This window comes from Sus scrofa, chromosome 5 (assembly GCF_000003025.6).
Source record: "Sus scrofa isolate TJ Tabasco breed Duroc chromosome 5, Sscrofa11.1, whole genome shotgun sequence".
Lineage (NCBI taxonomy): Eukaryota > Metazoa > Chordata > Mammalia > Artiodactyla > Suidae > Sus > Sus scrofa.
Genome location: NC_010447.5, coordinates 61,847,295 through 61,870,288, shown reverse-complemented (window position 1 = coordinate 61,870,288; position 22,994 = coordinate 61,847,295). Strand labels below are relative to the sequence as shown.

Sequence of the window (22,994 nt, the reverse complement as noted above, 5' to 3'; positions counted from 1 at the left end):
TTCACATTAGTTACATTTATTATTATTAAATAGTCAGTACCTGGAAGGTATAAACAGGGATTCAATGGAAGAAAATAAGAACTGAGATCACCAGGTGCACCCAAAGCGATGGACTTTTGTTCCGCAAAACAAAATCTTCAGTTTCTCTGAAGGGAGCTTGCAGTTGTGGCTGTTGCTGGGGAATCATCCGCCCCACGTCCCAGCTCAGAGAGGCTCCTAGAGCCTCTGCAGCTTCACTGCAGCCGCTGTTCTTTCGCATGCACACCGCCTCAACTCCCTGCAGTCTTTGGAGAAAGCCTTTCCATTGAGGATGGTCACGCAGTCCCTGTTTCTTAGGCTGGTGATGTCTATTATAATCTCAAACCTCAAAAAATGGAAAAAAAAGTAAATTTTATTATAGTCTATGTCTAAAGTGAAATTCTAAGTATCCAGATAATACATAGAGCGTGTCCTTAGCTTGACAAAGTTATAGAATCGACACCCAGAATGAGTTTACTGGAAAGATGGGGCCACCAGCCTCTTTCCTCTTAAGTCTTCAATTGCCGTATGCATTCTTAGAAGTTGCAGGTCACTCCAAAACAACAAAAACTCTTTCATTTTTTTTGTCTGCACCTGTGGCACGCAGAAGTTCCTGGACTAGGGATTGAACCTGCGCCACAGCTATAACAAGAGCCACAGAAGTGACAACACCTAATCCTTAACCCACAGAACCACAAGGGAACTCCAAAAAAACTTTCTAACTAAAATTAAAGTACACTTTATGGAGTTCCCATTGTGGCTCAGCAGGTTACAAATCTGACTAGTATCCATAAGAATGTGGGTTTGATCCCTGGCCTTGTTCATTGAGTTAAGGATCTGGCATTGCTGGTGAGCTGTGGTGTAGGTCTTAGACACAGCTCAGATCCTGAATTGCTGTGGCTGTGGCATTGGCTGGCAGCTGCCGCTCCAATTTGACACCGAGCCTAGGAACCTTCATATGCCTCATGTGCGGCCCTAAAAAGACAAAAAGAACTTTTTAATAAAACACACTTTATAATCCAACTTATCATATGATTTTACTGCCATCATCTACCTTCTCTGTAACTCGGTTATTTAATTATAAAATAAAAATAATTATGTTGACTATGTACTATCTTCTGGTAAAATAAATCCTATATGGGTATATAGAAAGGTGTCTGTTCAAACATGGCTTTAAATTGTATACAGTTTGAGGAGTTCCTGTTGTGGCGCAGTGGTTAACGAATCTGACTGGGAACCATGAGGTTGCAGGTTCGGTCCCTGGCCTTGCTCAGTGAGTTAAGGATTCGGCGTTGCCATGTACTGTGGTGTAGGTTGCAGACTCGGCTCGGATCCCACATTGCTGTGGCTCTGGTGTAGGCTGGTGGCTATAGCTCCGATTCGACCCCTAGCCTGGGAACCTCCATATGCCTCGGAGTGGCCCTAGAAAAGGAAAAAAAGGACAAATAAATAAATAAATAAATAAATTGTATACAGTTTGATATAGATATTACATTTACCAATTTCAAAGGACACCATGCGCTTTCCTACCTAAACGCTCGCATAAGTAAAACTAATTTTTAAAAATATTACTGTTTATATTGTCAGTAAACCTATTCTCAGAGATTGTGTTTTTATTTTTTGTTTTATTTTATTTTATTTTTTTGCCCTTTTTAGGGCCGTACCTGAGGCATATGGAGGTTCCCAGGCTAGGGGCCTAGCCTATGCCAGAGCCACCAGCAACACTAGATCCGAGCTGCGTCTGCGACCTACACCACAGCTCACTGCAATGCTGGATCCTTAACCCGCTGAGCGGGGCCAGGGATGGAACCTGCAACCTCATGGTTCCTAGGCAGATTCGTTTCCACTGCGCCATGACAGGAACGCCTCACAGACTGTATTTTTAAACATGTGTTCCCCACGTCACTGCCCAGAAAGCCAAGAAATCAAAGTCTTATACTCTTTCTGGATACTGACCAGTTGTCAAGTTGTGTGACCTCAAGGAGGTCACCAGTACAACCTGGACTTTGGTTTATTCATCCATAACAAACACCTCCCTCTCTCTTTCTCAGTGATTTACAAGCCATTCTGAGGGTAAGTATTATGCTTTTTTAAAAATAGATCTTTGGATGGTGTCCTCCAAGCATAGAGATGTTCCATTAATGCTCATTGAGCCAAACTGTTGAACTCTTGTTACTCAAGCAAAACCTCTCTATTCAAAGCTTTTCCCATGAAACACGCTGAAGGCTTACAGTTCAGAGGAGTAAGGGGCTCCATCCATCCACAGCCAAGCTTTGCTGCTGCTACTGCGGGATAGCCCTGTCCAATAAGAGTAGAAAAACTCAGAGTAGCTCTGAGGCATGGCAAACTCCTGTGAAAAGCACACAAGAAAACCTTTAGCTTTAGAGGTATTATAACATGTACGTACAGAGATGTGTAGGGCTGGCCAGCACTTTTAATACCAGAGCAACACATGAGACCTGCCTGCCCTTATAGATGATCGTCCACTTGAGAGAGAGAAAAAAAAAGCATCTGTGCTGAGGCCAGTTAATTTGCCCAAGGTAAATAATTATTTTGTCTTAATAAGCATGGACTACATTCTGATGCTCTGAAACTGAGAGTCACATCAATCAAGATTTATAAATGACCCCTTATTTTCAAGTCACAGGGTTAAATGTTGGATTAAACAAGATTGATATAAAACATATGGGAGGCAGAGATGCGGAGTGATTCTGGGCCATGGGTGAATCTGTAGATCTTGACTCCTTAGAATCTTAAATATTTCTTTCTGAGGGTACTTCAAACACTGACCAAGCCTCAGGACCTTACCAGAACTTCTTGTGTGTTTATCTTCAGCATGGTTGAGTTCTCGGCAATGCAGAAATATTCACAGCCCTGCCAACTCTTGCTTTCTTTATAGAATTGGTAGCATTTGTCCCCATGCCACTTCCATTTTTCTGGACAAGGGCTGCATCTGTGCTCTTGAAAAGAAATCAAATTTAATAAGTTGCTTTATACCCAGGTCTGCTGTCTTTCTTCTCTTGAAATAATACAGTATTTGATGACCTAAGACATAATTGATTCCCTTTCTCTCGGATATTTAATTGCCCAGGCAATGATAATTGCAAACATTTACTGAATATCCATTCATTATACGACAGGAATTATAATTGGTACTGAGTATACAGTGGAAGTTAAAACAGGAACTACCTGCTTTCATGGATAGCAGAATCTAGGAGTGATTGGAGCATCAAACCTTTCTTGCCCTATGCAATTCTCAGCATACAGAGAGGATATTCATTTTCATAATGAACTTTTCATCTGTTAGAAACTCAATATGCATTGCATTTTGAGAAGCAACTGAAGAGGACTTCCATGGTATAAATGGTGAGCACTCTGGACTCTGAGGAGCACTTGAAGTTTCTATCATTTTTTTCTTCAAAATCCTCTTAAATAGTAATAAAAAGATTTTTAATGAAATATATATCAATAGAATGTGGACTATTTTCTCATTCAAAATATAAGTGAATAAAATATTAGAAAAAAACTCCCGTAAATACTAAGCCACGCTAGGATTAGAATGGTAAATCTTCATATATTGGAAATTAAGATGGGCACTGAAGTCAGAGAAATAGGTGCACAGGTCAAGGGTGCGATGCACTATGTGGGTAGTGGCTGTAAAGATAGGAACTAGGCTGTGAGATCCATGGTTTAACACCTATGTGGGTACATGGCCTTGGGCCTTTGATTGCTGAACACCTGTAATCAAGTCCCTTGTGGGTATACAGTGGGATCGGAATTCAATCATTCCATAAAAATGCCTTTTAAAAGCAATCCAGGAGTTCCTGATGTGGCGCAGTGAGTTAAGAATCCGACTGCAGTGGCTTGAGCCAATGCAGAGGCATGGGTTCGATCCCCAGCCTGGTGCAGTGGGTTAAAGGATCCAGCATTGCCATAGCTGCAGGCATAGATCGCAGCGGTGGCTTGGATTCAATTCCTGACTGAGGAACTTCCGTATGTCATGGGTGTGTTCATAAAAGATAAAGATATAAAATTTTAAAATAAAAGCCATCCAGTGTCAAAATGGTAACATGTTAAAATCTGAGTGGTCAATACACAAATGGATACTACATTATTGTTTGTATTTTTCTATTTGAAATTATTGCATAAGGTAAAATGAGGTTTTAAAGAAATAATTTGGGAGATCTGTAAGTCAGGCTATATCTCTGGCCCAGAACTTAGTTCTTCTATCTCAAACTGCCTACTCATATCTCTGCCTGGATATCTAAGTTATAGTTTAAATTCAACATGCTCAAAACAGCATTCTTAATTCCTAGCCTTCCTCCTCACAACCACAGACTTCTGTCCCATTTCCCCTGATCACATCTCTATTTTCCTAGTTGTTTTCCCCCAGAATTCTGGAGTTATCTTCAACTCTTTATTTGTCTGGTTAGTGTGGGAACCAGTATGTAGATGGAAGACTCATAGGCTTCATTCTATTGTTGAATCTCTGAAAGGAAAATGAAAAGCAGGAACTTGGAAATGTATGTTGCTTCCTAAGCATGCATAATTAGAACAGCAAAGGAGACCGACTTGAACAGAGTTGGATATTGTGAAAGCCAAAAAGGAGAGAAGAAAAAGAAGGCACGGGCCTGACATGAGGCATCTAGGTTCGTTCAGTAGGGTTGACCAAAACTCAGTTCATTCAACATTAGTGTTGTCATGGTAAGTGGTCCTAATAAAAATGCAGATTTTTGGTACCCAGACCAGTCATACTACATTAAAATAATTAGAATTTGATTCTATTTATCTGTCTTTTTAACCCTATTTCTGTATGATTCTTCAAATTCGAGAACTACAGTTAAGTGTTCATTAACTTCTTAATGGAGAAGGAACTGTAAATGCATTATGAGATGTATACTACTCTTAAATATTTATGTGCCAAGATAAATTGAGAAATAACTGTATTTTATTTACTTGTAGTGTTGTTTTGGTTATTCGAAGTTAATTCTATTTAAAACATCTGATTTTTTTAAAGTTTTATTGAAGTATGGTTGATTGACAATGTTGTGATAATTTCGGCTGTACAGCAAAGAGATTCAGTTATACAGGTATGCACATCCATTCTATTACAGGTTCTTTTGGCACATAGATTATCACAGAATATTGGGTAGAGTTCCCTGTGCTATTCAGCAGGTCCTTGTTGGCCAGTCATTCTACGTATCTCAGTGTGCATATTAAAATGCATGAATTTGGTGAATTCCTTCACATACTGTAACACAGACAGCTGGACTATAGGATCTCCATAATGGAAGACGATCTGGAGGTCCAAACTCTTTATTAAGTTTTCCAGACAACTTGTTAAATCCTACATGGTTCCCAGGCACACTGATGGGAGAATCAGCCCTATGGGGACACAGATACCTGAGGGAAGAGGGGAGCGCAGCAGTCAGGACTCACCTCCAGTTTTGTTATAGAGCTCACGACAGAGTTTTTCAGCCACATGGTGGAGAGTTTCCGCAAGCTTCCTGTTCTGGGTTTGGAGAGATTGCAGCTGTTGGGAGAGATTCCCCAACCTTTCTTCCTTTTGAGAAATGCTGTCTTGCTGAGTGTTGGAGAGCTGGTAGAACTGAAAAACTAACCCAAGTTACCAAGTCAGACTGGACAGCTTATTTCTTCACTTGTATTTCTATTTCTATTTTCTATACCTAGGGAAGACAAAACAGGATGGTGTTTAAGATCCCAGATCCTGAGATCTCGTATTGCTTATATTCAAGGCTGGACTGTAGTACACAATAAATTGTATTGCCTTGGGCAAATTATTTTCTCTGCTTCCTTACCTGAAAGCGTGGAATCATAACAGCTTCTAACTTCAGGGATAAATTCCTTAACCTTATTTACTGCTCAATAAGTCTTTTACCATTACTCAACCTAAACTTATAAATAAATTCAAGTATCCGCTGATGATTATATTGAGTAGTGACAATGCACCATGCATTATTATCCCATTCAGTCGCTGAAATAGTCATATTATTATTTCTGTATTTTTATAGCTTTGCAATTGGGCTCAGTGAGAACAAGTGACTTTCTTAATATCACTTGGGTAGAAAATTTCAACACTTAGCTTTAAACTCCAGGTTTCTAAATTTAAGTAGAAAAATCCTTCATGAATCATGGGAATTACTTTATACCACTAAAAAGAATGGTGTTTGCAAAACAATACTTACATCAAAATGAAGTAAAAATTGGGGGATCAGGATAGAAACACTAAGAAATACATATTTTTTAATTTCAAAATTTAAGGTTACAAACAAGTTCTAAAATTTTCTATTAAAAAAAACTTTTACTTTAAAACTTGCTTTTCTATGTGATCTTTTACCTTGAACCATGTTTTCACCTGTTCAGGAAATATTGCTGTAGGGTCTCCATCTGATGAAACAAATTCACCCACTTCCTTTTTTTACTTTGTCCTTAACTAGCTTGAAATTTAAAGACTTTCATATGTGAATTCTTCCTTATTTGATTTTCACAAGTCTTTGCAAAATGATTCTATAACTTCCTGCACTTTTTGAAAAATGTAATCATGATTAAAGTCCTGGTCTCTTCTCTTTACATGGAGGGGGCGGGATATAAAAAAATATTTCTCTCTGCTTAGCCCACTGAGCTCCGAATGCTAAAAGCAAAAACCGCTGCCGCTGCACTCTTTTGTGAATGGAAGAGGGCTGAGGTATACATTCATTAAAAATTGCTGACGTTAAATATTGTCCTATCAACCAACCGGCAAAAACCTTTCAAATAGAATGTAAAAGTCTAGCTGGTAAGTGATTGGTGTATTTTTGTGCTTCTTCCATTATATTCATCATTTACTGAATTGCATTAGAATAAGGCGTATTGACTTCTTCAGAGGCTCCAGAATTAAAGTAAAAAAAAAAAAGAAAGAAAATTCATAACAAATATTTCTCATCCTAGACAAATCTTGCAACCAGTGAAACTGTGTACAAACCCCTGAGTTCTTCTGTTTTGAAGTAAAAGGCTTTTCCTTTAGCCTCCCGGGCCACCCCTCAGTCTCAGCTGTCTCCATTAGGTCCTGCCTTGGCCCGCTAACTGGTTACTAATGGTTACTTTCTTGTTAGAGTTACATCGAACCTGGTGTTTTCGTTTCCTCTGAGACACTCCCTAATACCCTCTTCCTGTTCTGAGCAATCTTCCCTGCAGAGAGAAGGTCAAGGTGCGATAACCCCAAAGACCACCAGAAACTGGCACCAGATCCCCTGACGCCAGCCTTGATGACAATGAAATGATCTATGGAGGGAGAAAACTGCAGGCACCCTAATCCTTATCAAAGCCCTGTTTATTTCAAGCTAACCCTATAAAACCCCCTGCTCTCCAGGCAGGACACAGTTTTGAGGGTGTAAGCCTGCTGTGGCTTCCTTTGCCTGGCAAAGCCATAAAGCTGTTCTTTCTGCATCACCCCAAACTCTGTCTCCGAGACTTAACTGATGCCAGTGTACAGAGGCTTCGTTTCGGTTACACCAGGAGCCGCTCCCAAGTCAAGGCGCAGACTTACACACAAGCCCCAGAGCTGCCAGGCCAATCAGCAGCACCAAACACAGAGTCAGCAGGGTCAGGGCCACGGGACGCCAAGCAGAAGAGGGAGGCCGGTGCTCTGCAGGCACAAGACAAAAGACAGGGTTTCACTTTGTCTTCCTCTTGGATCCATGTCAGCAGCATGTGAGTGAGAGGAGCTGGTTCTGGGAAGACACAGAATTTGCCGGACAACAGTATTCATGAACTGGATAACACTCCCTCTGTCCTGGAAACGTGGCCACAGGGCTCCATGCCAAGCCTCACTTATCACAGCTAGATTCTTTCACAAGCCCTACCCTCCCCTCCCCTCCCCATCCACCCAGTCCTACGTTGCACTGATTCAAGTTTTGTACACTATCTCTATAAGGCTGTGTGTATAACCTTCTTTTTGTCAAAATTAGAGTTGTGAAAGACTCTCAAAAAAATGGCTTAACAAAGAACAATTTTTCACATGATCAGAGAACAAGTGGAATTAATTCGTTGTTACTGCAAAACACCCCCTCCCGAGTTCCCCAAATGATTCTTCTAATATACCCTATCTATAATAGCTATAATAATATCTGTATCTATAATCAATCTCTATCTACAATATCTATATCTATCATTTCTCTATCTATAATTATATCTAATAAACTGGTATGCAAACTACATATCAGTAATGGCAAATGATTGTTTTACTGTTTCTTTGGGGAATTTCTTTATAGGAAGATTCACTTTTATAGGGATTTTGTCTGCTCATTCTTTTGATCTCTAGCTCCAAAAATAGATTATAAATACAGACTAAAAAATAAATATGGTTATCTATTTCCCAAGGATGGATCTAAATGATCTTCTAAGTGATCCAAGTGATCACCTGCTGCCAGCATCCTTCCCTTGCCCTTGCCTTTGTGCAGATTGCAAAGGCTCCTCTGAGTCCAGAGTAAACCCATTACCTAGTGAGGTCAGCTATGGATCTGAATGACCACAAATACCTGACAAGGAAGACCCCCAGTCAGGTAGTATCTGGGATTTGTGGTTAAAATAAAACAGAGGGATGGAAAACCCTGAAACAAATTCTTCACAACCTGTGAATTTCACTTCATCGGGAATTTAAGTCAAGTTCTCAAGCAGAAAAATTAAAGGCACATACATTCATTTCCTTTTTTAGCAAAGTTCTCTGCATGATATATTTCAGGTACAGAGATCTGTGCTAAACATTAGTTCCAAGTGGGGAATTATAACTAGTAGAGATAGTATAGGAATAGAAAATATGACCACTATCCTTTGAGACTTACAAGTTAACAGGGAAAATAAATAAAAATCTGGATGCAGACATTGATATATTTTAGAATGTGGATCTTTTTTCTTTTCCTTTTTTTTTTTTTTTTTTTTTTTTTTAATGGCTGCACCTGCCGCATATGGAAATTCCTGGGCCAGGGGTTGAATCAGAGCTGCAGCTGCAGCCTACCCTACAGCTACAGCAATGCCAGATCTGAGCCACATCTGCAGCCTACACCACAGCTTGCAGCAAGCAATGTCAGAACATTAACCCACTGGTGAGGCCAGGGATGGAACCTGCATCCTCATGGAGGCTATGTCAGGTTGTTAACCCAAGGAGCCACAATGGGAACTTTCTTTATAATCATATCCTTATTTTTAGAATAAGATCTGCATTACTTTTCCTAAAGACCCAGATTTATTTTTAAAGTGGAAATTGTATTATGTTACTTCATGACTTAAAAACTGGCAATAGTTTTAGTGCACTTAGAATAAAATTCTACGAGAATCTTTTCATCTGGACCCTATCTAGTGCTTTCATCTGTTTCTGAATTATTCTTCTCTCACTCAAATGCACTAGTCACTGTTTACCCTAGATCCAAGCAAATCTTAGTACCTTTGCATTAGTTCTGCCTGTATCCTTGTGCTGATCAATCCTCGGATATGTTACTGGTAGCCTACTTCCAGTGACCTAGCTTTCCGTTTTTTTGTTGTTGTTGTTTTTTTTTTTTTTTTTTTTTTTTTTGTCTTTTTAGGCTGCACCCACAGCATATGGAGGTTCCCAGGCTAGGGGTCTAATTGGAGCTGTTGCTGCTGGCCTACACCACAGCCACAGCAACGCAGGAGCCGAGCTGCATCTGCAACCCACACTACAGCTCATGGCAATGCTGGATCATTAACCCACTGAGGGAGGCCAGGGATCAAACCTGCAACCTCATGGTTCCTCATGGATTCGTTTCTGCTGTGCTCCAATGGAAACTCCAAAAATCTATTGACTTTTCAGTAATACTTCTGTCAGCAGAAGGCAGTCTCAACTTAATTCATCTCCTGGCAATACTGGTTTCTATACAACAGCTTAATGTGAGATTCTGAAGCATATACAGATACAACAGGGATTTTCTTTCTTTCCTATTTCCTTCAATGAGCTGGCTGATCTGGTTTAGTCTAAATTTTTCCAGAAAGTGCTAGCTTCTCATAGCACTGTCCTTAAGAGTATCTCAAATCAGCAGAACATAAAAAAATAAGATCAGAGGGCAGAATATAGCTTAAGAGAAACATCAAACCCTGTGTCTTTTTAAAGTTCTATATGCCCCCCAAAATTAACGAGATAGATGTTTCTAGATTCCAGAGGCAAGCGCATATGTCGACCTACCACTGCAGTAGCTTGCTTTATTTTTCCCATTATCTACTATTACCATCAAATATATAACTTACCTTTTTTCTGGGGGGGGGGAGGTATTTACATCTGTATTACTCCAGAAGAAAATAAGCTCCTTCTTTGAAAAGACTACTGTCTGTTTAGTCACTAGAACACTAAGTTCTAGCCCCAGGAACTTCCACTGAAATAGTTCAATTAAAGTTGAAGGAATGAGTCTCTTATATACAAATATCTGTTATGTGCCTGTTTACCTCTGCTCAAATCTATTTCTATTAACATACATATCAAAGGCATAAAATTTTTACAAATACTGTCCCTTTTATAATTAACATTTCTATGGCCAAAATTAGAAATAAGAAGGTAAAGGAGAATTATGGAAAATCAACTAAATTATTTGTGCCTCTGGAAACCCACTTTTCCTTGTATATTTGAGGTAAAGGAGGTGTTGATTTTCTGCCCAAAGGATCAACAAGAATGCTCTTAAGTCTCTACTGTGAAAGGAGGGGATGGACGTTAGGGATTAGAACATTATTTAATAATTGTATCCATGCAAAGAATAAACACATGATCATCCCCAGGGTTGCCTCTAGGATGGAATAAGAAAAGAAGTATAGATCCAGGGCTTCCTGTGGATGGGGCAGCTGTCAAGTGAGCTTTGAGGGGCGGGCAGCTGGGGAGGCCAGGACCAAGGCCCTATCACCCCTTAATTAGGGTCCTCAGGGCCAGAGAGAGCATTTGGAGCTGCTGAGTCTGAAAGCGCTGGAGGTCTAGGCCTTGAGGCGGAAGGGGCGACGAGCTTCCAGGGCTTGAAGGTTTTGGGCAACGCTGATTCCATCCGAATTCCTCAACTCTGCTGGCACCCCCCATTTTATCAGTGCTCCCTCCACCCCCTCCTTAGGCTGCCAGAGGCTCCTCCAATCCTGTCATTATCCCCAGAACTTCTAGGGATGCTCCAGCTTGTCAAGGCCCAGAATTCTGTCCATGGCTCTCAAAGCTCTCAGCACCTTGCAGGCCTTCCAGGACCCCTTCATTCTTCATCCTTTCAGGATACCCCCAATCCTACTGAGCTCCACAATCATGCTGTTCTTGGTTTGCTAGGGTTCCCCAATCTTGCCAGGCTCCCCAATCCTGCTATGATTCTCACAACACTGTAAGATGACCCAGACTTGCTAGAGCCTGCCTCCCCCATTTTGTTAGTATGCCTCGCCTATTCCTCTCTCTCCCTCTTTCTCCCCCCTCTCTCTCTCTCTCTCTCACACACACACACACACACACACACACAATTATGCCAGGGATCCCTTAGTCTGTGTGGGTCCCTAATCTTATTAGTGACTCCTTGTCTTGCAAAGGTCTTTAAGCCAATTAGGTTCCTAGCCCTGTTAAGATTCCCCCATTCCTATAGGACTCTCAATGGTATGGGACCACTTCAATCCTGTCAGGGTCCCTAGTTCCCTTCTCCTGCTCCAAACATTAGAGCTGAGAATTGTACCCCCCCACACACACACCCACTAATCATAAATGATTGAGCCCCATTGCTCAGGTCAGCTTCCTCCCTCTGGATCTGCAGCAGGTCTGAAGAGCTTATTATCCCAGGGTGGGAAGTCCTCAATGGTGACCCTGTCCAATGCTCCTATTCTGTTGATGGGAAACAGGCCCAGAGACGTCCTTGACTTGTGATCCTACAGCTGAACTGACAGCAGAGCTGGAGGTAGAAATCAGATCTTTTCACCCTCAGGCCCTACTACTACTGGGATTTCCAGTGTCACCACTGGCCATTGGGACTTTTAGGCATGCCCTGCTTAGGATCTGGGCCAGTCCTCTCTCCTATCCCTTTGACATTCTGTCCTTCAGCTTTCCCATGAGCTTTGTGGGTTGAAGTACAGACATGGCAGCCCCACAGGCATGAGTTCAGATCCACGTCGTCTCAATTACCTTGACCAAGTTGGCTGTGTCTTTTAGTTTCCTAAAAAAGAAAGAAAGAAAAGGAAAGAAAGAAAGAAAGAAAGAAAGAAAGAAAGAAAGAAAGAAAGAAAGAAAGAAAGAAAGAAAGAAGAGAAAGAAAAGAAAGAGAGAGAGAAGGAAAGAAAGGGAAAGGAAAGAGAAAAGAGAAGTGTAGTATCACTTCTGCTAAGGAAGCAAAGTTTTAAAAGTTCCCTTGTAAGGAGTTATCTTTCCCTGATCATCTGGAAATTTTTTTCACTTCAACTCTACTCTCTCCTTCAACATTCACAGCCCCTTCCCATTTTAACTAAAGGTCCAGAGAAACACAACCCTAGGGAGTTTCTGCAGCAGGTAGGACCATTTCCTAGGAAAGCAGGCTTCCGTGATGGAAAAACTACACTGTTGAAAGTTTTACTTTTTCCTTTTCTTTGATGCTATTTTTCCACCAAGTTTTTTTTTTTCTAACTGTGGATTTAATGTTCCTGAGTTTTATTCCAAGTGCCCTGATCATAACGAGGCTCTCTCTCTAGGGACCCACTCCCACCCTAAAATAAGAAAAGTATGCTGCTTGGAAGGTGCTTCGGTTTGGCTTGGCTTTCTCATGGTTTTATTTTTTGGAAGAGAACCCCTATGCTGTCTCCTGAGGCATGTTTGGAAAAAGGTGTGGACAGGCCAAGGAATGATATAAACACCCCTAGAAATAATAAGATATATATAGAAAAAAAACATCCCTTTCCTGTATCCTCTTACTGTAACTATACTATAAAAGGCTACAGTGGTAAGGTCAAGTTTTGAATACAAATCCCTTTGTGTTTATAAGCAACTTTGCAGATGAAGAGGGGTGTCATATTTGACCAGCTCCCCTTCATCAGGCATCAGAGGGAACACTTTGTACACCTCTATTCCCAGGGTCTTATAAAGAATGAAACAGACATTATCAAATGTAGGCTATTCATAGGCCTCTGAAAGAGAAAGGATCATAAAAGCTTGAAAAGACAGAAGGAATTTAAATGATTTGCACAAGTCTAGGTTGCAAACTAGTGGCAGAGCCTGGATTAAATTGTCATGTTTAGCAACACACTTTGGACACTTCCCCGTGAGCCAGATTCACAGAAACATGCAGCTTAACGGGTGGCAAATAAATGATATTTTAGAAGTGACATCCTTTAGATTCCTGCACTTTGAACATTTTTCAGTCATGAGACATTGCTGAGTATATATCTGACTTTTGCATACATTTAAAAATTTTAAATATTGTCTTTTTAGCTACTTCTCTTTTCTTCCTTAATCCTTGGATGTGGCACATAGTCAGCCTCATGGGAGAGGGTTCAAGGTTCTGTGCGCTGGAAGTATTTTAGAGTGTTTATGAAAATGCACGTCTCCTTTCTCTTATAAGTCTATTTCAAATATTTGCTTTTTCATTCTCCTTTAAAATCCAGGTTTTCTAGGAAGAGCAAGACAGGCACAGGGTGAACTTTCCAGAGTGAGGACTGTACATGGAAAGATAGAAGCACAGAGATAAGAGCTAGCATGGCTCCTATAATTTCAAAAGAACACACCTCTAAAAACATACAAACTATTTCTAGAATATTGAGTTTCCAATTCACAGCAATCAGAAATCAATTATCTTTTTCCTTTGAAGCAAAATTTATATCCAATCAAGAAGTTTCATCCTTGAAACATCATTCAAAAATAACAGTACTTTAAATGATAATTGCTAACGTTTCTTGAGTTACTGAGATAAATGCTATGTATGGATTATCTCCTCTCTTCTTACAAATACCTAATGAGGTAAAGACAATGATGTTTCCTACTGTAACAGGTAGGAAACTGAGTCCTAGAGAGATTAGTTACCTGATCAAGGGCATGTAGCTACTGATAATAATACCTATTGAGTGTGTTATATATGTTGTAGTGTTTCACTTGAATCTTCCAACAATTATTCAAGAGGGCGCCATTTTTAACCTTTATTTGGATAAGAAAACTGTAATACCCAGGAGCTGCTTAATTTTCTTAGGGTTGTACAGCTAGGAAATGATGGAGCAGAAATGCTGTTCAAGTATTCTCATTCTAGACCTGATCATTGTAAATCACTTTCCAACCCTTTCAACAATTCCCCCATTAATATGTGCCTTTGTACAGCAGCCCTGTAAGGAATTATAGAAAGGCCAGCATTTTACCACTGGCAGCCTTTCATGTCTAGGCTGTGAAATAGCTCAGTAATGGCCACCTTATAGCATACATTCTCCACCCTACCACCAAGGTGACTCATTCAATTTAATCCGTCCCTTAAGGGAAAAATACTCCTCAGCATGCTATAAGAGGACTGCCATAGTAGAATCCCATCCTATTTTTCAGCCTCAGCTGCCTCCAAACCCCTCATCTATGCCTCTCTTTGAGGACTGCTCATTTATCAGCCCAACAGTCTACCTGGCCATCCTGTTTGACTCTGCTGATGATTCTCCAAATTATCTTCTCCTGACTTAAATTCCAATTCAAAAACAAAACACCTCCTCTTTTCCTCTGTACTCTTGTCTAACTTCTTTTACCCATGTGTACATTGCACCATGCTAGTTCTTATCTCTGTGCTTTTATTTTTGCATAGGTGGTCCTCACTGTGGAAGGTCACTCTGTGCCTGTCTTGCTTTTCCTAGAAAGCTTGAACTCAGACTTACAGACTAAATCAAATGTCACCTGGTTCAAAAATACACATATGAGTAAACAAGGTCATAACTTATTCATTTGCATTTGCTTCTGGGGCCTCCTCAATAGCACTACCTAATATGAATAATATATTCTTCTAATCAGTGATTCAGATTACTACTTCCCCAAACACCAAAAAATAGAGTCTCCCCAGTGCCTACCTTAATGCTTAATACTTAGTAGGTATGAATTAAATATTTGTTGAATCAATTATGTGATTTACGCCACGATTCTTTAATGAGGGTTTGTACTGTGGTTGAGGAAATGAAGCTAAAAGTCTAGGAAAATTTTTGAGAATGTTGTAATTAATATGAGTAAGGGAAAAGTGGAACTCGAATTTTCATTAAAGGGTTTTTTGTTTATTTGGATTCTTTCCTTAAACGCAAATAGGTTTTCATAAATATATATATATTTTTTTCCTTTTCTGGGGCCACTCCAATGGCATATGGAGGTTCCCAGGCTAGGGGTCTAACTGGAGCTACAGCTGCCGGCCTACACCAGAGCCACAGCAATGCCAGATCCAAGCTTCGTCTGCGACCTACCCCACAGCTCATGGCAATGCCGGATCCTTAATCCACTAAGCAAGGCCAGGGATCAAACCTGCAACGTCATGGTTCCTAGTCAGATTCGTTAACCACTGAGCCACAACGGGAACTTCATGTTTTCATATTTTTTGATAGGATTACAAATTTAGTCTTCAGAGGGAAATTGGCCCATCAGTTATTTCATTCCCTCTCTCTCCTGCCAGCATAGTATTACTGCGAAGTGCCATAGGTGCACTACTTTTCAAGCTACAGTTGAGTTAGAATCTCCTATACCTTAAATATAATTTAAAAAATTTAGCACTCACACAACGACCCATCACCTCAGCTATATCACATCACTTTACCTTTTCTCTTTATAGCCAGGCGCCTCAAAAAAGAAAACAGAAAAAAAAGAAAACGACTTAAACTATTTATTTTGCTACTTACCTATTAATCCTATTAAACCCCTCCTATGAAAAAATACCAATAATATATTTTTCTTCTTATTGCTAAAATAGCATATTGTTTTTACTTTTCCTCTTTCTTGACCTCTCTGCAGTGTTAAAGGTTATTTTTAAAATTCACTATTTATTACCTTTGACTTGTCCATTTCCCTTGATGTTATTGTCTCTTGGCTTCCTAGAAGCTTCTCTCTGCGGGTCCACATCTGTCACTTTTTACCACTCATTATTCCTATTGGAATATTCCCATTGGAATCTCTTTCTTAGCCTGCCCTTCACTGAGGTATTATCTAAGATTGTATCCTTGGCATTCTTTTGTGGTTTGTTTGTTTATTTTTGGTTTTTATTCTTTGCCTTTTTATTTTACATTGTCTTCCTCCGTCATCTCACTCACCCTTAGAAAGTTTAATTCCTACCTAAATGCCAACACGGCTCAGATGTATATGTAGCTCAGGATCCTCACCTGAAACCCACATGCTGTACATTCAAGTGTCTTTGGGCAACTCCAATTGCATGTCCTTTCTCTTATGGACATTTTAAACTCAAACTGAGCCCGTCATCTTTCTTATTCCTCCAGGAATTTCTTTCTCCGTTAAGCATCTGCTTAATATCAGATGGGACCTAGTCAACCTATGTTCTCCTTTCCTTGTCTTTCACCTCATAACCAGTCACCAATTCTTTAAACTCTCCCCCATCAATAGCGTTCCTATCTGATTCCTCCTCCTCATCCCTATGTCATTTCAGTTCTGGTTCTTCTAATGTCATGCTCTGACTAGTGTAAAGTCTGGGTCTTAGCTCATTCAGCTACTCCTTTAATCCATCCATCTCATTGAAGTCTAAGCTGTCTTCTAAAAACACAAAACAGATCAGGTTATTCCCTCTTTAAATTCTCAGTGACCTCATTTCACCGACAGGATAGAATCAAAATACCACCAAATGACATAATAGGCCCTCTGTAACTTTTCAGACTTATCTCTTGTCAAGCTTCACTCCTCCAACCCCACAACTCAACTATAACATATTTATTAACATTCTCTAAAGAACAGTCACATAAGACCTCCACGGCTCTCCTCTTGTGTGTCTGCCTGCTTGTCGTGGTGCCCACCACTCAAAGCCTCCCATTTTTCCTCCTGTATCATGCGGAACATCTCAAAGTCAAACTCAACTCAATGGTCACTTCTGCTTTCAAATCTTTCCTGATCTCCTCTACTCCTACCAGACAGAAGTGACTGAGCTCTCCTTTGTACCAAGAGCATGCCCCATCAGGCATTGTATCCCACTGATTGCTCAGTGGACAATCGTATTAAATTTTAAGTTTCCTCACAAGCAGGGATCATGTCATATTTGACATTATATCCTTAGTACTTTGCAACATACCTGGCATAACATGACCAGAGCATAAGTTTAGGGAAAGGTCTGAAGGTGTTATCTTTCATTTTTACTTCTTATCCTCCATGATGGCATTTTAAAATACAAACATACATTTTATATCAAAGATTGAAAACTGAAAAACTGAACTCTAGAAATAAGTAAAGGTGTATAACTTATTTTTACTAATTCTAAAGAAAACATGAAAAATTTCCAGTTATAACTGTCCCACAATATTCAATATTAAGTTGAATATGAATCTTTTGCATTGCTGACAAATTCTCAGAGTAGTTGTTGCTGTTATTCTTAGCCACAAAATGACAGCAGATCTCTTTTTTTTTTAATAAATTGACTTTTTTTTTTTCGCTTTTTACAGCCATGCCCTCAGCATATGGAAGTTTCCAGGCTAGGGGTAGAATGGGAGCCACAACTGCCAGCCTGTGTCACTGCAATGCAGGATCCAAGCCTCATCTGCAACCTGCACCACAGATCCTGGCATTCAGATCCCTGACCCACTGAGTGAGGCCAGGGATCAAACCCACATCCTTATGGATACTAGTCAGATTCGTTTCTGCTGCACCACAACGGGAACTCCGTGACTTCTACAGTGACGTTCCTCTATTTGTATTATTACAAGATGGAAATAAAACATCAAACATCTAGGATAAGATAACCGTTTTCAGATGTTTTCCTCCAGGACACTTCTTTGGAACCTCCACTCCTACTGTTCTTACAAAAAAGGTTGCCAGATGTTTCAGCCAGATGTTTTATCCTGCTCAACCTCCTCCTTCACCCTCCAACCTCAGCAGAACTTCTTTGTACTCCCTGTTCCTGATTATGCTGATCACCAAGTCCTGTGGAGAGTTCCTGGCTCTAGTCAAAGGTGAAAACAAAGTTGTATACAAGCCACTTGAAACCACAGCCCTAAGCGTTGACTCTTCAAGGATTTGATGGAGGAAACCATACCGTATCCTATTACTCATATCCTGTGGCTACAGAAACTGACATTCCTATGCTTCATGTCAAGGAGGCTGGAAATCCCCAAGACCCCCTCACAAACTACTAGATAGTCTAGTAAAAATAAATAAATAAATAAAAACTTAGAACGCTGCCGCATCATTGGGTCTCAGGTCGAGGGCAATTCAATTAATAGAAAATGAATGGAAAAGTTTAGTAAGGGAAAGGAAGAAAACCTAAAGGGTATTTGATAAAGGAGAAAGGAGAACAGTAAAAAAAAAAAAAAAAAAAAAAAAAAAGTGTGTGTCCCGATTTAATTTAATTAAATTAATTAATTAATTAATTAATTTTTGTCCTTTTGCCTTTTCTAGGGCCACTTCCACAGCATATGGAGGTTCCCAAGCTAGGGGTCTAATCAGAGCTGTAGCCTCCGGCCTACGCCAGAGCCAAAGCAATGTGGGATCCGAGCTGTGTCTGCAACCTACACCACAGCTCACGGCAATGCTGGATCCTTAACCCACTGAGCAAGGCCAGGGATAGAACCCGAAACCTCATGGTTCCTAGTCGGATTCGTTAACCACTGAGCAACGACGGGAACTCCAGATTTTATTTTATTTTTTATTTACTTATTTTTTGGCTGCACCTGTGACATGTAGAAGTTCCCCACCTCAGTGACCTGAGCCACAGCAGTAACAATGCCAGGTCTTTTAATGCACTGAGCACCAGGGAACTCCCAGATTTCCCTGAAGAAAATCTGGGAAAATCTGGATATGGTCAACAAGGAAGGACATATTCAGATACAGACACTACACAAATCAATCTCTGAGGCAGACCCACGCAAAGTTTAAACAGACCACTTTGGGAATTTTCAAGGAATGGAGTATTGAAAAGAAATTCACATTTTTTTATATGCCTGCAACTGACCAAGGACTTTCCTAGCTATCAACCTTAGTACTTATAACCACCTTATAACAGAGATGTTGTTACTTCTATTTAACATTAGTTCAAGTTACTATGAATCCATATGTATAAAGTGCTCACAACAGTATCGCGCATGTGATGGGCCCTGTATACATGGTTACCATCATTAACTTTTACAAAGGAAGAAGCTGAGGCCCAAGGATGCTTCAGTAACGCTTGTCCAATATCACACAGTTTGTAAGTGATACCCTTGGTAGTGCAACCTTGTCCTGTCTCTAGAAGAGTTTGGGGTCTTTTCACTAGAACTCAAATCATATCTGTGCCTTAGATTAGAGGAGTTTCCTAGGAAACAAAATCTTTCTCTAAGTATGTGAATTATCTCCTCTAGGGACTGAAAGAAAAATACATATATGTATAATAAAATATATATATATATAATATAATTACTATGTCAGAAGGTGAATTATTGGAAATAAAAGCATAAGGTGGAAGCTAAAGGTAACTAAAGTGAAATGCTTGTATAATTGAATCCAATCATTTCAATAATATTCTAGGAGTCAGTAGAACAAAATGAGACAGATTGTAATTGCATCTAGGGCCACTCTTTTTTTGTTTTTGTTTGTTTGTTTATTTGTTTATTTATTTATTTATTTTGCTTTTTTAGGGCCACACCTGCAGCATATGGAAGTTCCCAGATTAGGGGTCCAATGGGAGCTTTAGCTGCCCACTTATATCAAAGCCAGAACAATGCAGGATCTGAGCCACATCTGCGAGTTACACCACAGCTCATGGTAATGCCAGATCTTTGACCCACTGAGCAATGCCAGAAATCAAACCCGCATCCTCATGGATACTAGTTGGGTTCTTTACCGCTCAGCCACAGTGGGAACTCCCTGGGGCCACTCTTTATGTCACTGAATCATAGAATTTCAGAGCTAGGGGACCTTAGAAAGCATTTAACTCCCTTTCATTTCACAGATGGTAAAACCAAACACTCACTGTTAACCCTCTCCCAAGCCCTCACAACATCAGGATGCAGAATTACCATAACAAAATATCAGGGTTGGTATGTCTGCTTGGAAATCTCCCTCTAAAACTATGAGCTCGGAGTTCCCGTCGTGGCACAGTGGAAACAAGTCCCACTAGGAACCATGAGGTTGCGGGTTTGATCCCTGGCCTCGCTCAGTGGGTTGAGGATCTGGCATTGCCCTGAGCTGTGGTGTAGGTCGCAGACGCGGCTTGGATCCTGTGTTGCTGTGGCTCTGGCAAAGGCCAGCAGCTACAGCTCCGATTAGACCCCTAGCCTGGGAACCTCCATATGCTGCTGGTGTAGCCCTAAAAACATAAATAAATAAATAAATTAATTAATTAATTAATAAAATAAAATAAAACCATGAGCTCAAAAGTAGCAAAAAGAGAATTCTAAATCTAAATTTCCAGGTCAATCACAGGCTGTAAATGAAACAGCATCGGGTCTGGCCTCCATGGGAACGCAGGAAGGGGAAGGGATGTTACTGTATTTGTACCTACAGTCCCACCTCTGCATGCTACAGCTACTAGGTAAAGTGACACACCTACAACAACAAACTGCTCTGCTAGCAATAGAACCTTAGAAAAACATCTCTGCCTATCCTTAATGTAATTTTTCACATGTTCATGCCTGTAGCACACAAGTCATAGAAAGTGCACAGTGACACATTATCATAAACCGCAAAAGCATTTTCTCTCTCTCCTCCACGTTGTATACTCCCGGGAGAGGTAGTTCCTCTCAGGCATTTCTCAAGGGTTTGGCCAGTTGGAGCTGTGGGACACAGGGTACCTGGGTGGCCAGGCTCTGGCCGCTGGGTTGTGGTAGAGGTTCGAGGATGCAAGCTCATGGTGGTGTCTCCATCGGCATCCAGCATGTCCCGCGTGCTGCTGAACTTGGTCTGCATCCGGATTCTTGCAGGGGTGAGGGCGAGCGGAGGTCGGACTTTTCCAAGGGAGACGGTTCAGGAACCCAGGCGCTGCAGGGCATTCCTACTGCTCTTCTCTCTGAACCCGTTGCAGGGAAAGCCTCTGACTCCAGTTCCTGTCCCGGAGAGGAGAGGCCCACCCCCTCTCCTGTGAACTTGAACTCCGAATGCCAAGTTGGTCAGGCGGAGGGGAAATAGCATGTGTTTTCTATTTGGGCGGTCTCTCCCTGAACAATTCCTGAAGGGATTGCCCTTTTCAGTTCTCTTCTGTTGATTCGTTAGTACTCACTGTGTAACTACAGTGGGAAAAAAAAAAAAAAAAAAAAAAGAGAGCGAGAGAGAGAGAACTTACAGTTACCTGAAGGTTCCTTCAGCCTCTGCAGAGCAATGATCAGTCAGAGGGACCTCATGCCTTAGCCACCACACACTCAGTCACTCAGATTACGTTTAACCTCCCCTGGAAGAGTCCTCGAGGGGAATATTTAAGCGATTCTGCTCTTTCATATTACAAAAAGGGAGACTGAAGCCCAGCTCCAATCTCCTCTTTAGAAGTGATGGCTCTAAAGTTGCATAGCTGGTTAGGGACAGAATGAGCCTGGAAAATGCTCTCTGATTGTCAATTCAAGGATCTTTCTTTCTACGGTACATGGACTCAACATTTTATGTATATTTGGTACACGATAGTCATGTAGAATCACATACTTTATTGGAAGTCAGGAATTTTGGGATTATTACTATTTATAACTTTAGAAAGCCAGGTAACAATTTATTTGTCTAAATTTCCTAAACTGAGAAGAAAATAAGAAGATTGCTTAGATAATACCCCCCCAATTTTTTTCTGCATCAGTATAGTAGAATTACATTATTCTACCAATGTGTTTCTATATTTTGAGAGAGAGCTCTACTAAATCAAACATACTAAACACAAATGGAAGATGCTTGGTCTGGCATAGCCAGGCCCTGGGAAGTATGGGTCAGGATGCATATGTTATAAATTTAATATGTCTCAAGCTGTGTATTGTTCATCAGGTTATTCCAAATAAAGCAAACCGAATAAGATCTTTCTCTTTCATAATGCTTTGTAAAAATAAAAAAATTAAAAAACGATTTGGTCATTTGCAGCGGATTGATCTATTAGAAAATGTTACAGGAGGGAAGGCGGTAAAAAATTTAGAGAGGTGAGTAAGTCACGTAAGAGAATGAAGCAAGCAGATAGAGTATTAGAAATTACAAGAGCTGGGGCCTGAAAAAAGCATTTAGGAGGTGCTGATAATTATGATTCTAATGAAATAGTCAGAATACTTTATCAAACTTCATTCAAGCATATCATTGATAATTTTTGCCAAATAACCTACATTAATAAGTTTACTACTTGCCCTTAAAATGCTTATTTTTTTGCAACCATGACAAAGATATTGTGGTGACACCTCCTTTGTTGCAGGTCCTATTCTCAGATTCTGAGATACATCAGTGTAAGACAAAGTTCTCTGTACTTTGAGAGCCTCCATTGTATGGAGGAAGACAAATGATATGTAAGAAAAATAAATAAGCAAATAGGTAGAACATATGATAAGAGCTATGGAAGTATGCAGAGGGTGAAGGAGAGTAAGAATGTACAGGAAGGTGGACTGGTAATTTTTAATTACGTCAGCCTCATTAAAAATTGATCTTTGTGCAGAAATTTGGAAGAGATAAAAGAGTAGGTCCTGCAGATACCTGGGTTAAGGAATTTTTCAGGTAAAGGGAACAGGAAAATCAAAAGCCCTGAGATGGGAGAATGCCAGCTCTGGTTGAGAAACAGCAGAGAAACCAGCATCCTAAATAGAATGAGTGAAAAGGAAAAAAAATAGCTTAGCTTGTAGAAATAAAGTAGTCACTAGTAATTGTCTTTAGACAATTGTAAAGGTCTTTTTGTTTTGACTTTTTTTTTTTAACTCAGATATGC

The 22,994-nt window shown here is 40.3% G+C and overlaps 1 protein-coding gene across 3 annotated transcripts; it reads right to left on the bottom strand.

Moving 5' to 3' along the window:
• CLEC1A (C-type lectin domain family 1 member A) lies at nucleotides 1-21,247 on the bottom strand. 3 transcript variants are annotated; one of them, XR_002344110.1, is made up of 6 exons: nucleotides 20,914-21,247; nucleotides 7,495-7,663; nucleotides 5,458-5,705; nucleotides 2,827-2,978; nucleotides 2,250-2,368; nucleotides 1-364 (listed from the first exon to the last, which is right to left on the bottom strand). XR_002344110.1 is itself a non-coding variant. In XM_003126483.5 (6 exons), exons 1-6 carry the CDS (start codon nucleotides 21,026-21,028, stop codon nucleotides 217-219), a joined length of 810 nt encoding a protein of 269 aa, XP_003126531.3. In that variant the 5' UTR covers nucleotides 21,029-21,242; the 3' UTR covers nucleotides 1-216. The 3 variants fall into 3 exon arrangements, 1 of the variants encoding a protein (XP_003126531.3); XR_002344111.1 differs by having other exon boundaries at nucleotides 7,565-7,663; nucleotides 20,914-21,246; XM_003126483.5 differs by having other exon boundaries at nucleotides 5,458-5,634; nucleotides 7,565-7,663; nucleotides 20,914-21,242.

Coding starts and splice junctions, on each gene's coding strand:
- CLEC1A (XM_003126483.5), bottom strand. CDS start 21,028: ATGCAGACCAAGTTCAGCAGCACGCGGGACATGCTGGATGCCGATGGA. Junction 2,979..5,457: donor GCTCTATAACAAAACTGGAG/GTGAGTCCTGAC, acceptor TTTCTTTTCAAG/AGCACAGATGCAGCCCTTGT. Junction 365..2,249: donor GCCCCTTACTCCTCTGAACT/GTAAGCCTTCAG, acceptor CCATTTTTTGAG/GTTTGAGATTATAATAGACA.